A 19,196-nucleotide genomic window follows, 5' to 3' on the forward strand; every position below is an offset into this window, starting at 1 on the left:
ACTTAAATGGTCTAGGAGAGGTGGAGCCAGGCTCCACCTCTTCCTGCAGCACAGGTGAATTGCCTTCACCTGTGCTCCCATGGCTGACTCATTGCTTGCCTCAGGTGGTCAATTAGAGGTTCAGGCCGTGATTCAGCAGTCCCCATACACCCTCCTAACCTACTATGTGTTGTATACATAAATTGGAGAAGTTTAACTAGAAATGTCATAAAGATATGCACCAGGAATCAGCAGTATAAGACATACAGCAGGATGGCACGATGTCTTTTTTAAGTTTGAAGACCCCTTTCAGAAAACTTATATACTTTTTTTTTTTTTACTTGGGATAAAAATTTGGATAAAATCCTCGCAATGCACTCAGAAGACTACAGTTTACCTTCAATTCTCCCTCTCACTTTTTTGTGGTCACATGTACCTGTTGGAATATTTTCTCTAGTATTTTAAGACTATTTTTTAAACCTCAAAAAAATTTAATTTGCTTTAGGCATTTAAGGAAGTCAACAAAATCTACTGATGTATGTTTTAAAACTAGAGAAATCCTTACAAAACAAAATTCTGTTCAGATATTTACACTTTCCTCATGATTATTCTACCTCCTGTTTTAGTTTTTAACTCTTAAAATGCATACACAGACTAATCATCTTTCTTTTTCCCTTTGTGATCTCATCATTTCCTACTGAAATCCTTATGTCCCAGTTACACTTTTGGTATCATGGACCAATTTTTATCTGCTTAGCAGTAAGGCTGTTCTGTGAGTGTTGCTGAAATAGAGATATTAAGAGGTTAGCACTGGGACAATAATACATTTGAACTGCACCCATGAAATGTAATCCTTTGCAACTTTCCTTGTCCATAGAACAGCTTCCTAGTTAAGCTGTTAAGCTTTTCATACTCATAAGTTATTACTTTCTTTCTCCATTAAGGAGAAATTTCTGAGGGAGTTATAAATTTCTATGTCAACATATTGGACGTCACCTTAAATAATGGCTTTTTGTTAACTATCTTGAAAACTACAAATGGCTGTGGTTAGATTTCATTATATTGAGTCTCCAACCCCCTCCTGTTAATTGATTTACAATTCCTTGACAATCCATCAATCAAAGAAGAGCAGCCTTGAAAGTTCTCTTCCCCAAGACAGCCTGTCTTTCTAAACAAAAAGTTTCAGTCTGCTGACTCAGTTATTACAATCAATTACATTAACAGTGTGTTGTATTGCAGGAATTTTATTGAAAAGTTTGAACTTTTTTCATAAATAAAAAACGATATATCTTAAATTTCTTTTTCCACACATGAACATAAGAACTCTGAAAACTTTTGGAAATGAAAATTAACTATACAAAAATTGGGCTATCAATGTTAAACACTTAAATTTTTCTTACTACTAACTGAAATACATTTATATCTTTTATCAGTATAAAAATCTTCATAGTAATACGTAATACAACATGAATATCTCCCTTAACTGCACTTATTCACATTTTCGATATATAGATGTTTCCAGCAAGAGTCATCAGTCTATGCCTTTCTCTTTCGTGCAGTTCCATTAAATTCTGAAGGTGGTATTTGCAGAGGTTGCTGTTGCTGTAGCTGCTTCTTAGCAGCAGAGGAAACCCATTCTTCTGAGCTAAAAGAACAACAAAACAAACATCACAGCACAGTAGGTTATAAGCCAAGATCTTCAATTTTATATGCACTTCTGCTACAACTGAATGCAAATACACAGAGCACCAACTAGTACAAATGTTACAAACCCCATTTTTATGCAAAGCTTCTTATTCTCGTCATTTTGAAAAAATTATTGATAGAATCAGGTTAAATATTAGATAATTCAAGTACATAACAACTTAAGTTCTGAATGTAGATAAAAAAGCAACGTATGTGTATGATACGTAATATTGTGAAAACTCATACTGAGATTTACAGAACACAACTGAGTAAGATTTAAATAATCTGAAAAATATGACTGAAATTCAGCAAAGAAGAGATAAAGAATGCAAAATTCAGTTCCACATAATTTTAAGGACATTATCTTACGTTTCACTTTTTTTTTTTGCATATGTATGTTTATCAATCACAGAGGCATTGCAGAATTAGATACAGAGAGATAACTGTGTTAAATACCACCATCTTATTTTGGACAGTTAGCTAGAGAAAGCTACATTAGAATGACTCTTTCTCTGCTCATCTGCCCAGTATTTGTCACTGAACCTTAAAAGAATTTACAGACCAAGCCATCTTGGATGCTTCTGCACATTAAGAGTTGAAAATACTGGAAATATGTGAATGCATAAAGATGCCACTCACTTTATAAAGGGAAACAGAATTAAAATTAGTAAGCAAATGTTTAAAACAAACTTAAGCAACAGCAGAAGCCCTAAAGGAAAAAAAAAAACTTTGGAAGTCAGACATATGCCAACTCTATTAATTGTCGGTTGTTGTATATAAATATTAATTTATAAGAAATCTCTCAAGCAAAGAAAAAAAGCTCCCCAAAACATTTTTTGCTTTGAACTCAAGCTATGGAAAAACAGTGACTATATTTGAAATACTTACCTATACAATTTTTTTACAGTTTCTTTTCTCATTCTTTTGGGAGGGATGGGGGTGTCAGGCATATCAAGGATTACAGGCTGAAGTAACAATTCAGAGACTTTATCTGAAGGAGTCATACCTATTAAGAAATTGCAGGTAAGAACTAATTAAAAAAAAAACAACACATTTTGCTTTAATTACAGTTGCAACAGAGTATATGATGACTTTTGAAGTATATTTTGAAGATGCATAGTTTATTTGATAATGACATAAAAAATATTTGTACGAAATACTATCTGTGCAGAATTAGGGGTGTTTCTTTTTAAAGTGCAGTGTTTTGGTTGTGTCTCCTTAGCAAAAGCAATTCAGCTCTTTGCCTACACAGTCATATCAAAAAGAATTTCAGTGTTCTCTACAACTGGGCAAGTTAGATGTACAGTTACATAATCTCAATGAGATCATGGTCTGATGTTTAAAAGTCACTAACTGGTCACATTACATGAATATTTCACAGGGCAGCGCTCATCTAGGCACTACCCACATCATCCTACACAGAGTTTTTACATCCTTTAATAAAAATTAAATACCTCTAAGCCCTTAAGTAACTTTAAGAAGTTTCTTTCATAGCTTGTACTTGCTAGTTTACAAGTGTAGAATACATCTGGATGTAGTTAACGGTTCTCCTCCTTTACCACAACAATTGGTGTTAACAAAATCTAACACAGTAACATACCCAATTTTTGTTCAATAAGCATGAGGCTTTTCTCTTGTTCGGCAAGCTCTTGTTTTTTCTTCAGCATTTCTGGAGTGTTAAGCGATCTCAAATGTAAATTAAGGTCTTTATTCACATCATCAAGTTTCACAACTGCTGCACGATACTGCTGTAGAAGATCTAATTGAAGAATAAAATATAAAACACAAAGCAGTAAATACACAGTTATTTAGTGTACGATCTGTAGGAAAACATAAGATTCACAAGAAAACAAAGCACTATTTAAAACCCCACCCAAACTCACAATGGATCAGCTGTTGTTAATATTACTGTAAAGAGATGTTGGAAAAAAATCATATACAGTATTCTGGTTTTTGTTTTTTGTTTAACTCTAAGCAGTTATTTAGATCACAATAAATACCAGGAAACTGAACATTTCTGTGGCAAACAGTTCTTTACATAGCCTGTTGCTTGCTTGCTCCTCACTGAACTCTCTACCTTCAGTGCTATTGAGTGTGCTTGTAGTATTGTTTTGTTTTGAGTGTCACAGAGCCAAAGCTTCTGCTAATGCGTTGAATTCTAGTCCACCTTGTGGAACAAGAGAAAATTTACTGAGTTTCATTTTGTTACATTTATGGGGACATTTAAACGAGGCAAGAGCTGTACAGTTAATAAGGGTTTATTTTGCTGACAAAATATGTTACTCTTGTTAAAGTAAGAGGCAAATAATTTTTCTTTGTCCAAGCATTGAATAAATATGTCAAGAAAAAAGAGTGCAAGCATATTAGGCCAGGCTCATTTGTTTTACTTCACCGCATGAGGAAGCTTGCTTAACTAACAGAGGTTAACTGAACACTGGATTATCTGACCAAAAAGTCAAATTTAATTCACATTTGGTAATGGAATTTGACTGCTGAAAATCTATAAAGAAATATAAAATGTACTAAATCCAGAATATTTTAATTTGTACCTCAAATGCTTACTATGTTATTCCTAGATGCAATATGTTTCAAAGCAGGGCTGGTCTCTTCTCACTGGTGACAGACGAGGGGAAATGGCCTCAAGTTGCACCAGAGGAAGTTTAGGCTGGATAGCAGAAAACACTTCTTTACAGAAAGGGTTGTTAAGCACCGGAGTAGACCCCCCATGGAGGCGGTTGAGTCAACATCCCTGGATGTATCAAAAAACCATTTGGATGTGGTGCTCAGGGACATGATTTAGCGGAGAGCTGTTAGGGTAGTATGGTTAAGTCGTGGTTGGACTTGATGATCTTTAAGGTCTTTTCCAACCTGAGCAATTCTATGACTCTATGATCCTATTTTTTTTTACTGAAAGGCCTAGGAAAGATCTCTTCAGTCTTTTCTTTTTTTAATATATCACTGAAATGGTCAATGCTGTTTGCTCAAATATAAGACAAATCCAGAAAGTGCATGTGCTTTCTTTCTTTCCCCCAATCCACCTTAACTATATTGCACATTTTGTTACAGAAAATCTTCATATCCTTCATTTTGAAAATTAAATACTTAATAACAACTGTAATTTGTGAATAAGTCTTTTCATTGTTTTGTAAGTCAGTCAGGTCAATTTTTATATGTCAAAAGCAACTGCCTTTTAACCCCATTTGTAACATTCATTCAGAAAAGAAGCATGCAACATAAATCGTAAGTGATCCTTTGGGAAATACAGTGCCTATTCTTGTTAGGGAAATAATGTAGATGATGTTGTGTATGAGTGACAGGAACAGTATTTTTTCTTCATAGAAATTACTTGCACAGTAAAAAATTCTAAGTTAATGTATAGCATTTCTGGAAGAGAAAGGCTTGATACTTCTGCTTTCAAAGATGCAAGAATTCAATGATCTCAAGCTCCTCATGCCTGCTGTTTGAATGTTTACCAATGCTTCAACTCTTCCATTAATGAAATGAATAAAGTGAGAGAATGTATCATGATTTTTTTTTTTAATCAGGAAACGTAAAGGAAAATTAACAAATAGGACATTTTACAGGTCATATTCTTAAAATAACTCTACGCTAATTTAAAGGTTTCCTTTTTATGCTACATGAAAGAATATTAACTCACCTATCTGCCCAGTGAAAGCAGAGTACAGTTTTGGCACAGGTGCTCCAAATACCATTCCTCTCAGTTTGTCCATTGGAGGAGCTTTGTTCTGAAGGCCTCCAAATTTTCCATTGCTGCGAATCCTGTCTCCTTCCCTAGTCAGCAATGTAGGGCAAGGTGTAATTTTTACTACCTGCATAGGTACAAAAAGTGATATTAAAAATTAGTAACTTCATTGAAAATTAAGTTTTCAGAAATGCTGCTGTGAAGCTAAGCATCTTTCAACTACAAAGTTGCTACTTCTTTAATAGTAGTATTTTATGAAATTATGTTTCTTGACTTTTGCTTTCAAGTAACGCATAAGATTCAAAGCATCTGAAATCTAAGGGATTTATTTCTTGTAATGTGTTCAATACAACTTCCACAAAGTTTGTGAAATTTACTTTTAGTAGATAAAACTCTTTTTCCCAAACAAACCCAAATGATCAGTCCCCTAACACTGATTAGTATCTACATCTGACTCCTCCTCGTCTCTCCTCTTTGACTCTGCAGTTAAAAAGGTTTTTTTTAATACGAAAGAATCATATAGGGTATTCTCAGCTAAAAAGTGGTAGATGTGTTTTCTGATAACAATAAAATGTATACACATGATGAAAACTGAAATACTCGTAAAGTCAATCAGTTGTTTTTTACTATGACTATCACCATATTTCTGAGATGCTCTCTGGAAACATTTAAGACATTCTTTGTTCCCAAGGTGTATGGGAACTGCTGAATCACGGTCTGAATCTCTAATTGATCACCTGAGGCGAGCAATGAGTCAGCCAAGGGAGCACAGATGAAGGCAATTCACCTGTGCTGAAGGAAGGGGGTGGAGCCTGGCTCCACCTCTCCTAGACCCATTTAAGAGCTGACTGCCAGTGGGGAAGGATCTCTTTTGGCAATCCACTCTGCTGGAGTCTATTTTGTGAGCCCAGGATAAGGTGAGTGTCTTTCTTTTCCTACTCCAATATAATAATTATATTGGCCAAGCTCCTGGATATACTATCCTATCTGTATATTCATTGATTGTACACAAGGTTATAATAAGCAATAGCCAGTAAAAAAGGAACCACAGAAGAGCTGATTTTGCCCATAATACAGGACTTCCTCAGAGACTCTTGTCTTTGTCTGCTTAAACATTGGTAAATTGAGTCAGGAAAAGGTCTAGTAAATCTTATATGAAGTTCATAAACATTTCAGTGTATGTGAAGTTTCATGATGAGCCTCAGACTTGTTTTATAACATACGCAGGAACTAGGAAAGTACTCAAGAACTTGTGTTTAATATTAACAGTAAAACTACAAATGTTGGCCTCTAATGACGTGCTCCCATGCTTCATGTCAACATTCACATAACGGAATTTCTTTAATGGATATAATTTTGTCAGTGCCAATAATAAGGACTCTATCCCCTGCTGGACAAAATAATACACTTATGAACAATAAGCACACCGTTATAAGTAATGCAGTGCTAAACTTAGCAATTAACTACTTAACAGTTGCAATATATTAAATATGTAGACCAGTAATATATTTGTTTCTAAAAAAATATCAAGAATAACTGAAACATACCTCTTTTCTGTAATGGTTTGCAGCATCCAAGTTATCTATGATGATAGTGTCACCCAAAAGCATCCCAAACACTGGAAAATTTAAAGAAAAATAGAACTGAAATTTCTCTGCAGCAAAATAAGTTTTGAAAAAATAACTCTGGGGCATCACTGTTGTGGCTTTTCAGATATGCGAAAGGGAAAAAGCATATGTATTCTTCAATTACATTTTATTCTGAGGAGATATTAATCATGCAACCTTCTGTACTGACTAGAAAACTGATTAAAATTTAGTATGTTTCATTGCCTTGTGACATAACTATTTCGCACTGTACTACTCTTTTGGGATCCAATATTTACAAACATGTATATAAAAACAATGCCAAGCTTTAGGAAATTATATAGATTGCATTCTGAGTCATCTTTGAATGGTGTTCTTGGATTCTTCATATATTTCTTAGTATTCAATGGATCATCAAAGAAAAAAAAATATTAACAGATTGATCCAACTGATCTTAAGATCATCTCCTAACAAAAGATCATTCTGTACAAATTTTAAGTAGCCTTGCTTAAGATGTATCAAGCTATGTATTCCTAAATTTCTCCAGTATCATCTTATGTGCTAAAAGGGAACACAAAGAAGAATTTATAATTAAAGTCTCTGACAGTATCTAATATTCTGAAAATTAAGGCCAGACTGGATGGGACCCTGGGCAGCCTGGTCTAGTATTAAATGGGGAGGTTGGTGACCCTGCATGTGGCAGGGGGGTTGGAGATTCATGACCCCTGAGGTCCCCTCCAACCCTGGCCATTCTGTGAAAATTAATTGGACCACTTTTTTTATAATGTATTTTTGTTAATAATCGACAGGAACATTTTAACACTGAGAAGTTTATACGTATGATGAAAAAATTATTGAACTAACTATAGATTCTAACTTTTGATATAAGGATCTAGTTAGTTTAAGCAAAGCAATGTAGGAAACACTACACTGTTAGAGCAGGGGAATGCAGTTCCCCAAACTGGAATAAACAAAAAAATTGAAATATTATTCTTATTATAAATATTTAAGTATAAAGATATAGTCACATACAGTTCGGTCAGAATCTGTATTAAACCACACATTACATACTTCTGAGAGAAGAAAATTAAGAAGTGGTAACTTCTGCAGTAGTTAATAGAAAGCTAATATCACGGTGGTCAGGTTCTGTTTTGGATATACTAGGGAATTGGATAATATATTAAATTAGACTGTGGTCATTGATAGTATTTTCACAGCTGCTGTCTGCAAGTACTTAACAGTAATGTCACACTCCTTATACCTGCAAGCCTCATAAGGAATGTACACTGGTATTTGCAAATCATATGTCCTAATGAAGATTACTGAATGAGTTTTCTTTTGTGCTGCTTCTCTACTTTATTTATTAAAAAAGTAAAGTTACTACCAATTTTTTAATATCATTCACCTGTTTGACAATGCTCTACATTATCTGGAAATGTTAACAGATCTCTGGCAAATACAGGATTTCCTACAGGTCTGAAGCAGATTTTTCCATTTCTTAAGTGAGGTAAAGGCCTGGTTAAAGAAAAGGGAGAGTGAGGAAGAAAAAGAAAAAAGTAGTTTATCCTTATTTCATTATTGCTTCTAATAATCTACTCAAATCTAAAACTGAACTGAATGCATTTTAGCATTTCCATATCATAGGATAAATTATCAATTTATCAACAATAAATTTTAAGGATTGTAATTAAAATTAGATTTCTTAAAGTCAGAATATGATTGGAAGCACTAGAATTATTAAACAAAAGAAAAGTTAATGCTCTAGTGCTCTAGTAAACACAGAGGTGAATAAAGCAAATGGAAACTTGTCTTTTCAGGAGCAACATCTTATTAAATAAATATTTAGTTAAATATGTAAAGCTAGGTTTTCAGCTAAAATTTCAAAGGACATTCAGAGTTTTACAAAGTCAGAAATTTTACACTCTCAAACTTTAATGCAATTTTAAAAAATGAGATAAATATTAAACAACTATTTAATACATATGTAGAAATTTCACTTTTTTTTCCCTTACCTGTTCCAATCAGGGAGTGTCTTGTAAATAGAATCAAGAGGTAACACTTGCTGTCGACCTTGCGTTTCATCAAAAATAGAACGAGCAGCTTCAGTAGTCAATGTGACTACACAGTCCATGTCACTGGCGAGATGCCAAGAGATAACTTTTGCTGCTTCGTTATCCTCAATTTGTGCTAAATGTGCAATCTGTACCACACAAGTTAGAACAGTCAAAACAGAAGTCAAGACCATGTCCCCTTTTCATACCAATCACAATACTCCTGCAACTACAATCAGACATATAACTCCTCCACTGATGGCTTCGTAAGGACAGCCGGTCATTGGATGGGATGTGACTGCTATCTTTTTCTTACTACTTCTCAAGAATTATTGAGATATTTAGCTGGTAAATTTTTCCATCACTACCACTTCCTAGAACTAACAAAACTAATCTGAAGGCTCTTTGGGAGAAAACTCACCTTCCCTAAAATATCTTGGTTGCCTTTTGGATAGTTTGGGAGGGTACAAGTCCTCCTTGGCTGTTTCATTAGTCCATCTTGATCCAACATCTTTTGTTTTATAAGAGAATCCACAAACTGAAGCTGAGAATTGAAAATTAGAGTTAGCGAGCACTTATCACAGGGCCAATGTGCAGAAGCAGTTATTTTATTTGCTGTGAACCACATTCTAAATAAAATAATTCCCTAATCTGTAAAAGTATAGGGGACCACATTGCATTGCAGCTATAAACTTTTTTTTATTACTATACTTTTTTAAGATTTCAGGAATCTTTTCAAAAAGAGTTACTGGATCTTAATTACAGCCAAAACTGAACAAAATATCAGGAATTGGTAACCATGAATGTAGAAGAAGAAACTTAGGTTTCATTGTTGTATAATCTATTGCTTTGTGCTTTATAATTGTAGCTCATTTTTATTTGATCTAAAGATAAGAAATAATTTACACAATTATTTTTTTCAAAACACAAGTAGTTTGAAAATTTCCTTAAAAGACTTCCTTAAAAATATAATTGGATCTTTATGAAAAATTAGTAGTGGGATACATTGTCCTGAATTTTTCAAGTCAGCTTTTGCAGCAGCAGCATTTGAAATGCTGTATTCTCTGAAAATTTATTTTTGTTTGGTCTATTTATGCCAGAATATATCTAGCATATATTGATCAGCTTTTAAAAATCCATTATTAAAAACAGTATTACCAGCAAACCACTGCTAACCTTAGCAGAAAGGCAAAAACAAGATCAGGATACAAAAGTATAGTGGTGAGACTAGCAGAACAGTTAAAAAACAAAAAATTGGCAATGATCTATACATTTTCCTCATGGTTTAAACTTTCAGAGTTTTGTTAGCAAGTGTTTGTATAATTACTAGGCATGATTTAATAATGATGCAGAGATTGTATTAAGATTTAGATTTATTTTTAAGATGGTATGAAGTTTAGAAAGGAATAAGCCATACTGTGTTTGTCTGTGGTAATTCAATTTGGTGTTTCCTCAGTTCATTCCTCAGGTGAATTTCTCTTGTTTCAGCTTCTTTAACCTGACCTGAAACCAATAAAAGCAACAGATAATTAGGATATATCAGAAATCAAGGGAGCACTTACTGCAGATTCCCTTACAACTGTTCAGTATTTTCAGACTTATGCCACCCACTGTTGCTGATATCTATATTTCTCAGTTCCAGCATAGAATATCAGGATTTGTAAATAAATAAATAAAATCTTGTGCTTTGTCCATTTCATAAGTAATTTCAGCAGAAGTCATCTTCAGTTTCATGAAGCGATGGAGCTAGCATTCAGGTGAGTCTGAGAATATAAGCTCTTTTCCTTCCATCCTCAGTTCTTTCCAAGTCCTCCAACAAAGAAAATGGCAAGAGGGAAAGGAAGAGTGGTAGCTAGCATTACCCTCTCGTTTCCTATATGAAAGGACAATTCTGGGACACCGGCTCCTCAACTTAAATCTCAGCTGAAGTAATTCTGAAAATACTAAGCTTCCTACTTTCTCTATTCAAATTGGTTTATTCATATTTGAAAATATTTTAAAGCATAAAGCATAAGGTTGTACCCTAGTCTACTCTCTAGGAACGTGCAAAATTCTGAAAATATGAAGCAAAACTTTGTGCCTTTTATAGTGGAATTCTGGAATTTGCATTCATAATGGGAATATGCAGTGGGCAAGTTACAGACACAAACTTGATCAACAGGCAGAATGATTCAAAGAAAAAATGCTAAGAAAATGTTTCCTCCTTCTCTCCCTTTTTTGTAAACAGTTGCTTTCACACTGCTTTTAACAAACTTCATTCAGTATTGCATTTGCCGAAGAATGTACAGATAAACAATGCATATTTAGACAAGTTTTGAACACAGGGTCAAATGCACGAAAGAAAAGTAACTTTATTCATACATGTGTATGAATCTCTTATTGAAAGAGAATGATCCATACAGTTAATTCCCTAAAATTTCCTGCTAATGCAAAGCACTTCTGGCTCCCCTTTAATTAATCTCAGGACTTCAGTGCTGATTTTTTCTCCTTAAAGGAAAAAAAAAAAATGCCAGGAAATTTATTTATATACTTGGTTGCACTCACATCTCATTTCATTTACAAGCTGATTAGTAGTATCAAACCAATTTCTATAAACGCCTATGGACTGAGATAATTGGTCTCTCTCCCTTGTAAGTGTTGCCATCTGTTGCTGCTTCTTGAAATCTACATGAAAAAATACATAGATATAATTAGAAGAAATTACAGTAACACAGTTAATTTAAATATCAGCAAAAATCTATTAGGCTGTTTCACAGTTTTCAAGCAGTATTAGGGAACTAAACAGTCTGTTCTAGGGGCAAACAAGGATTTTAGAGCAACTAAAACATACCATTATAAAACATAAATGACAGACGGTACGGTTCCAAAGGTTTTTTCAAAGCTGGCAGATCTGGCTCAAATACAAGAATATATTCAGTACTATCTCTTCCAGGACTGTTTTCAGCCAGCACTAGGTTCTAATTAAAAAAACAAACAAAGAAACATAAGTTGAGGGTAGTACACAAAATAAAATAAACAATGTTTAAATAATAAAACTTATAAAACTTCCTAACACAGCTTATATATTATACTATTACAGATTTAAATATTGGCTTGGAAATAGCTTTCATTTCCCATCCATTCAATTTTGCAATAAAAATATACTTATTTTATAGGAAGTATTTTATTATTTAAGAACTGAGGTTGTTTTACCTGCTTAAGTAGTCTTATTATTTTTAGTTATATATTTTATTGCAGAGACATATTGTCAGAAAAAATATTTTCTGTATCACCCCATAGGCAAGATTTCCTCAGATGTACTTCATACAGCATTGTGAACAAATGTAAACAGAACACTAAGAACCAAATGCATAAACACAGAGAAGGAAAAACCATCTATTCCCAGTGCTGAATTAAACTTACTGCTGTGAGCATGGAATTAGACAGCATATCCGAAATGAATGAAAAGTATATATCTAAACACTGACAAGAACATCAATTTCTCAGGAATTTCTTAAATATATTAAAACAAACAAACCAAAACCCCTCTCCTTTCTTTACAAACACAGGAAATATTATTTAACCATAAAGAATGGTCATTAGAAGTAAACTTAATGGAAGTTATATTTAAGTGTGCTGTTACTTTGGGAAAGGTATCATGCATAAAATGAATAATGTTTATAATAAAACTCAATGTTTCCACCTTTAATGCATAAAAATTGCTACTCAGCTGCCCAAATCGAGAGGTGGTTGCAGCCTAAAAGAAGAGACATATAAAACCTTCAAAGATGGTCTTCATGACTTTCAAAAAATATTGCAGCTATGCATTTAATCAGGATAAGTCTGCAGCAGAAATACCTTTTCCTTTGAAAATTTATGCTAATAAATATCTAAACATTTTCCTTCATTAAGCAAGTTTAGCATTCCTGAACCTCACCACAGAGGTAAACATGTCAAGATTATCACCTGCATTACATTGATGCTAGTTATACATGATTATTGTTCTTAACATGATTATAGTTCTTAACTTCAGGGTACTTCAAAAAACACAATTTTTTCCCATCCCCCTCCAATTATTACCATATAAAAAGTATGTTAAAACATACCCAACAAATCCTTTCTGTGTGAGTTCTGTGAGCTGCCTAAAGTGAGAGAACTCACTGCAAAGAACACAACCATAAACTGCTTGAAGAAGAGATTCACTGAAATGGAATTGCTGCCAATGGGCAAGTGAGGAACAGACATTACTAGCAAAACCATTAGGATTTCACCAGATCACAGTAAAAAGGCAGCAGAAAAACACCAAACAAAAACCAAACCAGCCCAGCAAAACTCAATTAGGAAGAAAAAACATCTGCTTACAAAAAAAAACAAAACACAACTAATAAATGAACAAAACCAAACAACTCTTCTGCCCCCTCAGGTTATGCAGGTTGTTAGATTAGACACCGAAGTGAGACTGGAGTAATTATGTCACAAGGACTCCACAGAGTTTCCTAGTGTATGAAGAAATTCCTGACTCCTACATCAGTGAGGAGTCTGAAAAATTATTCTGTAATTTTATCTGACTAGGCAGAGTCCAGTCTCTGAGGTTGTTATTCACCTCAACAACATGAAGTTATATATATATATATATATATATATATAAGTTTAAATTTCTACTACAGGTGTAGATGCAAGATTAGTGGAGAAAGGTGCTATTTTGTTAGACTACTGGTTACAGTCAACCTACTACTATTGCATTTTTTCCCATCCCACTTGCAGCAGAAAAACGTGTTCACAAAACTTTTGTCTCTGAAACATGCACAGGAATCCTCAAAGATATTACAATAATAAAACTGCTTCAAGTTTAATTGGATATCTTATTCAGATCATAGTGAAAAAGGTAACTGGAACTCAGCTGAGAATGTGGAAGCTTTTGTAAGAGAAATAAAAGATCCCTATGGAAGCAGGGAGTGGGAAATTTATTACTCTTGAAAGATGCTTGGGGAACAAGAGAAACTCAGAGTGCACAGTTAGTACAGTGATTTTATCTGACTGCCTACATTCAATCTATGTTTGTTATTTTTGTCACGGATCAGAGTAGACCAGAGCTCGACAGATTGTTCAGCAAAAAGCACTTGTGCATATTAACTGTATTTTTCTGTCCTTAGTTATTATCGACAGATGTGTGATTATGCTACGTCATTAAGTTTCATCTGTGTAGTTCCACGAAAGTAGTCCATGTACTGGGTACAAGACAGAAGACATTTGTATGCAGGATTTGTACATTTTAGTGATTCTTCTGAGGTTTTACTGTGATGATTTCCAAGACAGATTCTCTAATTGTTGCTAAGGAGAATCTACTTCCATCTAGTGCATACTGACGCTGGTCTACTGGGAAGCAGCACCCAGTGAACAAGTTAGAAAAGGTAGCTGAGAAAATTTCTTTTAAAAGTTTGTTTTCCCTTCAGTACACCCTCTGCTTGACAATTTCCATAGACAACAGGCTGATAAAACGTGACAAATAGAGGAACTAAATGAAGCAAAGGTATGTTTTTCCTATAAAATACTTCTGTGATACTTCAGTAACTTGATAAATAAACAAACAAATCTATTTTAGCATGGGAATGGTCCTGTTGACTAAAATTCTCTGTAGGCTGTTAGGAGAGACGTTGTGAATGTTCTACACAGAACAAATGGGTGGCTCTATCCCAAGTTGTTTTTTCCGATCAGCTTTGAACAGTTTCTGATTTTGTGCTCGCGTGTTTTAAACTTCATCTTTTATAATACACTTTATAATAACTGTTACAAATGGAATTCATACGTTTTAAAAGTTCAATCTATATTTGCTGAAAAAAGTGACTGAGATGGTACGACTACAACACACAGTATTTTCAGAGGCATGTAAGAGCTCTTCAGCAAAAAGTATGCAACAAAACAGACACTCATATTGAACTATGGCAAAGCATTTTTAACAGTCAAGATGACTAATTAGTAAAACAATATGTAAAGGCAAGTGATAATTATTTTTTCTGCAATTCTTCAAATCAGAACAGGATACCATTCTGTAAAGTATATATATAAACTCAGTTAGCTAGATAAAACGTAAAGAGAGTAAGATAAAATTGAATTAAATATATGTGAGGAAGTTAGACTAAATGACTATAAGATATTAAAGCCAGAGAGTATTCCAAATAATAATGTAAAACACAACTAATATTAAAAATTTAACTCCAAATTAGTAAAGTGTTATCTACATATGAAATTTAAATGAGAAGAATTGTCAGGATCATCCTGAAAATCCTAATCTCTAATCAAGTTCCTGAATATAAGCTTCCCTCGATTTGCAAGAATCATCAGTTTTAAGAATGACTTTCCTCCACCCTTTCTGAAAATCAGCAACCAAATAGAGAAGAAATAATTTATCTTCATATCACGAAGGCAGCCTACAATAAATGCTAACCCTCCACAGACCATGGCTAAGCATAAGATCAGGTTTGAAATGGTAGGAAAATAGGCTTCAATAGACTTATAGCTCATGGAACTGTGCATTTCAGTCACACTTACAATTTCAGCTGATCCTCTGTCAAATGGGAACTCAATTGTACTGATCTTCCCCTGAAACTGTGGGATCTCTGTATCATCTTCATTGGGGCTCTTAATTTTTGCTATTACTCTTCCAATTAAGTCAGCTCCAGTATGATTGTTGTATTCATCCTGTAAGTAAAAAGACAGAGAAGTTAGCTTGGAGGCTGAACAGGAACCAAAATAATTAATTCATTTATAAAATCACAGAAAAATCTAATCTGGAAAAGACCTTTAACAAAATCATCAAAGTCCAACTATCAACCTGACCTACCAAGCCCTGATACTAAACCACGTTCCTTAGTGCCACGTCCACACCTCTCTCGAATACCCCCAGGGATGGGGACTCCAACACCTCCCTGAGCAAGCTTGCTTCAATGCTTCACCACCCTCTCAGTGCAGAAATTTTCCCTAGTGTCCAATCCAAACACCCTCAGTGGAAACTGACACTGATTCCTCATGTCCTAAGAAAACTATAACCTTCTCATTGCAAATTCCTTTCAGATAGCTGTAGAGAGTGATAATGATTCCCTTCAGCATCATTTTCTCCAGACTAAACAGCCTAAATTGCCTCAGATGCTCCTCATATGTATTTTTTTCTAGTCCCTTTACCAGCTTCACTGTTCTTCTCTGCACAAAGACCCAAGGCATGGTCTCACCTGTGCCACCTACAAGGGGACAATCAGTTCCCAAGTCCTGCTGGCAACATTATTTCCAATGCAAGCCAGTTTTATCTGTGCTGTAACTGTATTTTCAGATATCTCAGAAGCTGAGGTCTCCCATGAGAAAAAGGACTAGCAATCGTATGACCTCTCCTAATTGCCTGGAGAGTAATTCACCTACCTTTTTGTCCTGGTTGAGTAGTGTCATTAATAGATATCCACCATAACAACAGCTTTATTGGCCTTTCCCCTGACGTCTACCCATCTCTCCTGTAGAGGCTGTAGCCATCTAATACAGCACTCCAGGCAAGCAAGCTGTCCCATCACATCTTGCTGAGAGCACTGACATCATAGCACAGAGACTTAACTAAAACTTCCAGTTTCCTTACGAATTGGGTGTATATAGGTTCTGACAGCAGAGGGGCTGTGGGATGGCCTCTGTGAGGAGATGCCAGGGTTATCCCATGCAAGATACATCTGGTTCTGGTTGGCTCCAGTGGCCCACTGCAGGGCAGAGAACCTTCTGATGAGCTGCTCCAGTGCTAGAGTAGAAAGTCCCCTGAAGCCCCTTGTGAGACCACAATGGGGGAAGTGCAGTCCATGGACTGCAGCCTGTGGAGACGATCATGGTGATGCAGGCATCCACACTGCTGACATGCTAGGACCCTAAGAAAGAGCAGACATCTAGGCCCTAAAAGAATCATGGCCTGTGGAGAGCCTACAAGGGAACAGATTCTTCCTGAAGGGCTGCAGCCTATGCAGAGGACTCATGCTGGAAAAAGGCAACAGAGTGAGGAGGAAGGAGTGGCAGAGAGGAGCTGTTATGGACTGTAAACCTCATTCCTTATCCTCCCTGCTTCTCTGGGAAGGGAGATGGAACAGGCAGGAGTGAAACTGAGCAAAGAGTATTTTAGGGTTATATTGCCTTTGTTTCTCACTACCCAAATTTATTCTAACTCACAATAAATTAAATTAGTTTTCTCCAGGCCATGCCCATGGTGGTAACTGGTAAGCAATTTCCCTATATCCCTGTGAATGTTTAAAGTTCAGGAAATTTGATGTTTTGTTAAGGAAGATACCATAAGAAACTGACTTCTGGAACAAAAATTATATATACAGCAGAAGTTTCTCTCTGTGTTTTCCCACTAAAATCTGGAAACATGTTTTCCTGTAGCAACAAGATATAGATTTTAATTGAGATATTTGAAAGCAAGGACTGCACGTTTATGTTTTGGTTATCTGTATGTAAAGAAAAACAAGCTGCACCTGTCACATACTACAAATTACAGATTTACATATTTTTTGTCAAGCTAACCTGCAAAGTTGTGTAACAAGGCCAAGAGAACTCCGATGTCAGAGAGCAGCAACATATCTACAATATAACTGTAAATTATTTTCGCAGCCTTGCGTACCACAGTCACTGGATGGCATTAGAAATGACATTGAGCTGTACATGCAGGAGAGCACAGAAAAGAGAAATCTGAGACTTGCTCTTCTGCAGCATTTCAGGATTTGCAGGTTATTGAGAAGGCTCAGTATAACTGAAATTTCTCCTGCAAAAACTTCCACTAACACCAAATCTATAAAAAGTTTTAATGAAATATGTATAATCAGATAATACTTTCATCCTTGACCCTATAAGCTGAAAGTATGCCCCACATGGGGAAATCTTGATTGATCAGTCAGTACGTTTATTTTTATATCTGATTCACACAGCTTATACTTGACTGGCTGAGAGTCTTCCATTCAAATCTGCTTGGACAGATAAGTTTCCTGAAAGTCAAGAAGAACTGCTTTGTTGTCTGTGTGCATACACTCACACACCTCTTATTCCATGGGTCCAACTATGGGCTGGGGCTGTTTTTATTCCTAAGAGAAACTGAGAATATTCTGCAAAATGAGAACAGGTAATTCTCTTTTGGGTCGCTATAGATTAAAGAGGTCATCGTGAAAGGCAGGTTATTCCTAAGTTCGCATGCACATACCACATTAACCTGGAACTGTAACTTTCCAGAGCAGGTCTCTTAGCAAATACATAATGCTTAATAAGAACATTAAATAATGAAGTAGAAGCACAGAATGATTTGGAATGGAAGGAACCTTTGAAGATTACATAGTCCAACCTTCCTACCATGGTCAAGGACAGCTTTCACTAGATCACATAGCCCAAAGTCCTATCTAGCCTGACCTTAAACACTTTCAGGGATGGAGCATCCACAACCTCTCTGGGCAACCTTTTGCAGTACCTCACAACTCACATAGTGAATAATTTTTACCTTTCATTTAAAACTACCTCTCTTCTAGTTTAAAGCCATTACCCATTGTCCTATCATTACATGCACTTGTAAAAGTCTCTTTTCACCCTTCTTAGAATCACAAAGTCACAGAATCAGAATCATAGAATTGCAGAGGCTGGAAGTGTTCCCTCTGAATGACATTCCTTCCATCTGAAATGTCAATTCCACCACTCAGCTTGGTGTCATCAACAAACTTGCTGAGCGTGCACTCAATCCCTCTGTCATTATTAAAGATAATAAATACTACTAGTCTCAGTATGGACCCTGAGGGACAGATCATACTGATCTCCACCTGAACACTGAGCCTTATAACCAAAACTCTTTGGATGCAGCTATTCAGCCACTTTCCTATCCACTGAATAGCCCACCTTCAAAATCCATCTCTGTCCAGTTTAGAGACAAAGATGTGTGGGATCACACCAAAAGCCCTATGGAAGTCGAGGCAGATGACATCAGTTGCTTTTCTGATGTCCACTGAAGTAGTTCTTCCAACACAGAAGGCCAACAGATTGGTCAGGTGCAGTTTGTTTTTTTTGTGAAGCCATGCTAGCTGTCTCAAATAATCTCCCTGTCTGCTGTATGTCTTAACATAGCTTCAGGGAAGATCTGTTCTAAGATTTTCACAGGCATAGAGGTGAGGCTGACTAGTTTCCAGAGTCTTTCTACTCTTTTAAAACATGGGAGCT

General features: G+C 35.4%; 1 protein-coding gene across 1 annotated transcript in view; it reads right to left on the reverse strand.

The window, feature by feature from the left end:
- Positions 1-370: 370 nt before the first annotated feature.
- SMCHD1 (structural maintenance of chromosomes flexible hinge domain containing 1) overlaps positions 371-19,196 on the reverse strand; it is a 42,651-nt gene continuing 23,825 nt past the window's right edge. Inside the window, exons 18-29 of the mRNA XM_010708723.3 lie at positions 15,534-15,683; positions 11,836-11,962; positions 11,550-11,669; positions 10,423-10,508; positions 9,427-9,549; positions 8,967-9,154; positions 8,360-8,469; positions 6,916-6,986; positions 5,324-5,495; positions 3,266-3,424; positions 2,554-2,671; positions 371-1,624 (exon numbers count right to left, since the gene is read on the reverse strand). Of these exons, the coding sequence (XP_010707025.1) occupies positions 1,516-1,624; positions 2,554-2,671; positions 3,266-3,424; positions 5,324-5,495; positions 6,916-6,986; positions 8,360-8,469; positions 8,967-9,154; positions 9,427-9,549; positions 10,423-10,508; positions 11,550-11,669; positions 11,836-11,962; positions 15,534-15,683 (1,533 nt within the window). The 3' untranslated portion in view covers positions 371-1,515. The remainder of the gene's footprint in view (positions 1,625-2,553; positions 2,672-3,265; positions 3,425-5,323; positions 5,496-6,915; positions 6,987-8,359; positions 8,470-8,966; positions 9,155-9,426; positions 9,550-10,422; positions 10,509-11,549; positions 11,670-11,835; positions 11,963-15,533; positions 15,684-19,196) is intronic.

The sequence above is a fragment of the Meleagris gallopavo genome, chromosome 3, assembly GCF_000146605.3.
Source record: "Meleagris gallopavo isolate NT-WF06-2002-E0010 breed Aviagen turkey brand Nicholas breeding stock chromosome 3, Turkey_5.1, whole genome shotgun sequence".
Taxonomy (NCBI): domain Eukaryota; kingdom Metazoa; phylum Chordata; class Aves; order Galliformes; family Phasianidae; genus Meleagris; species Meleagris gallopavo.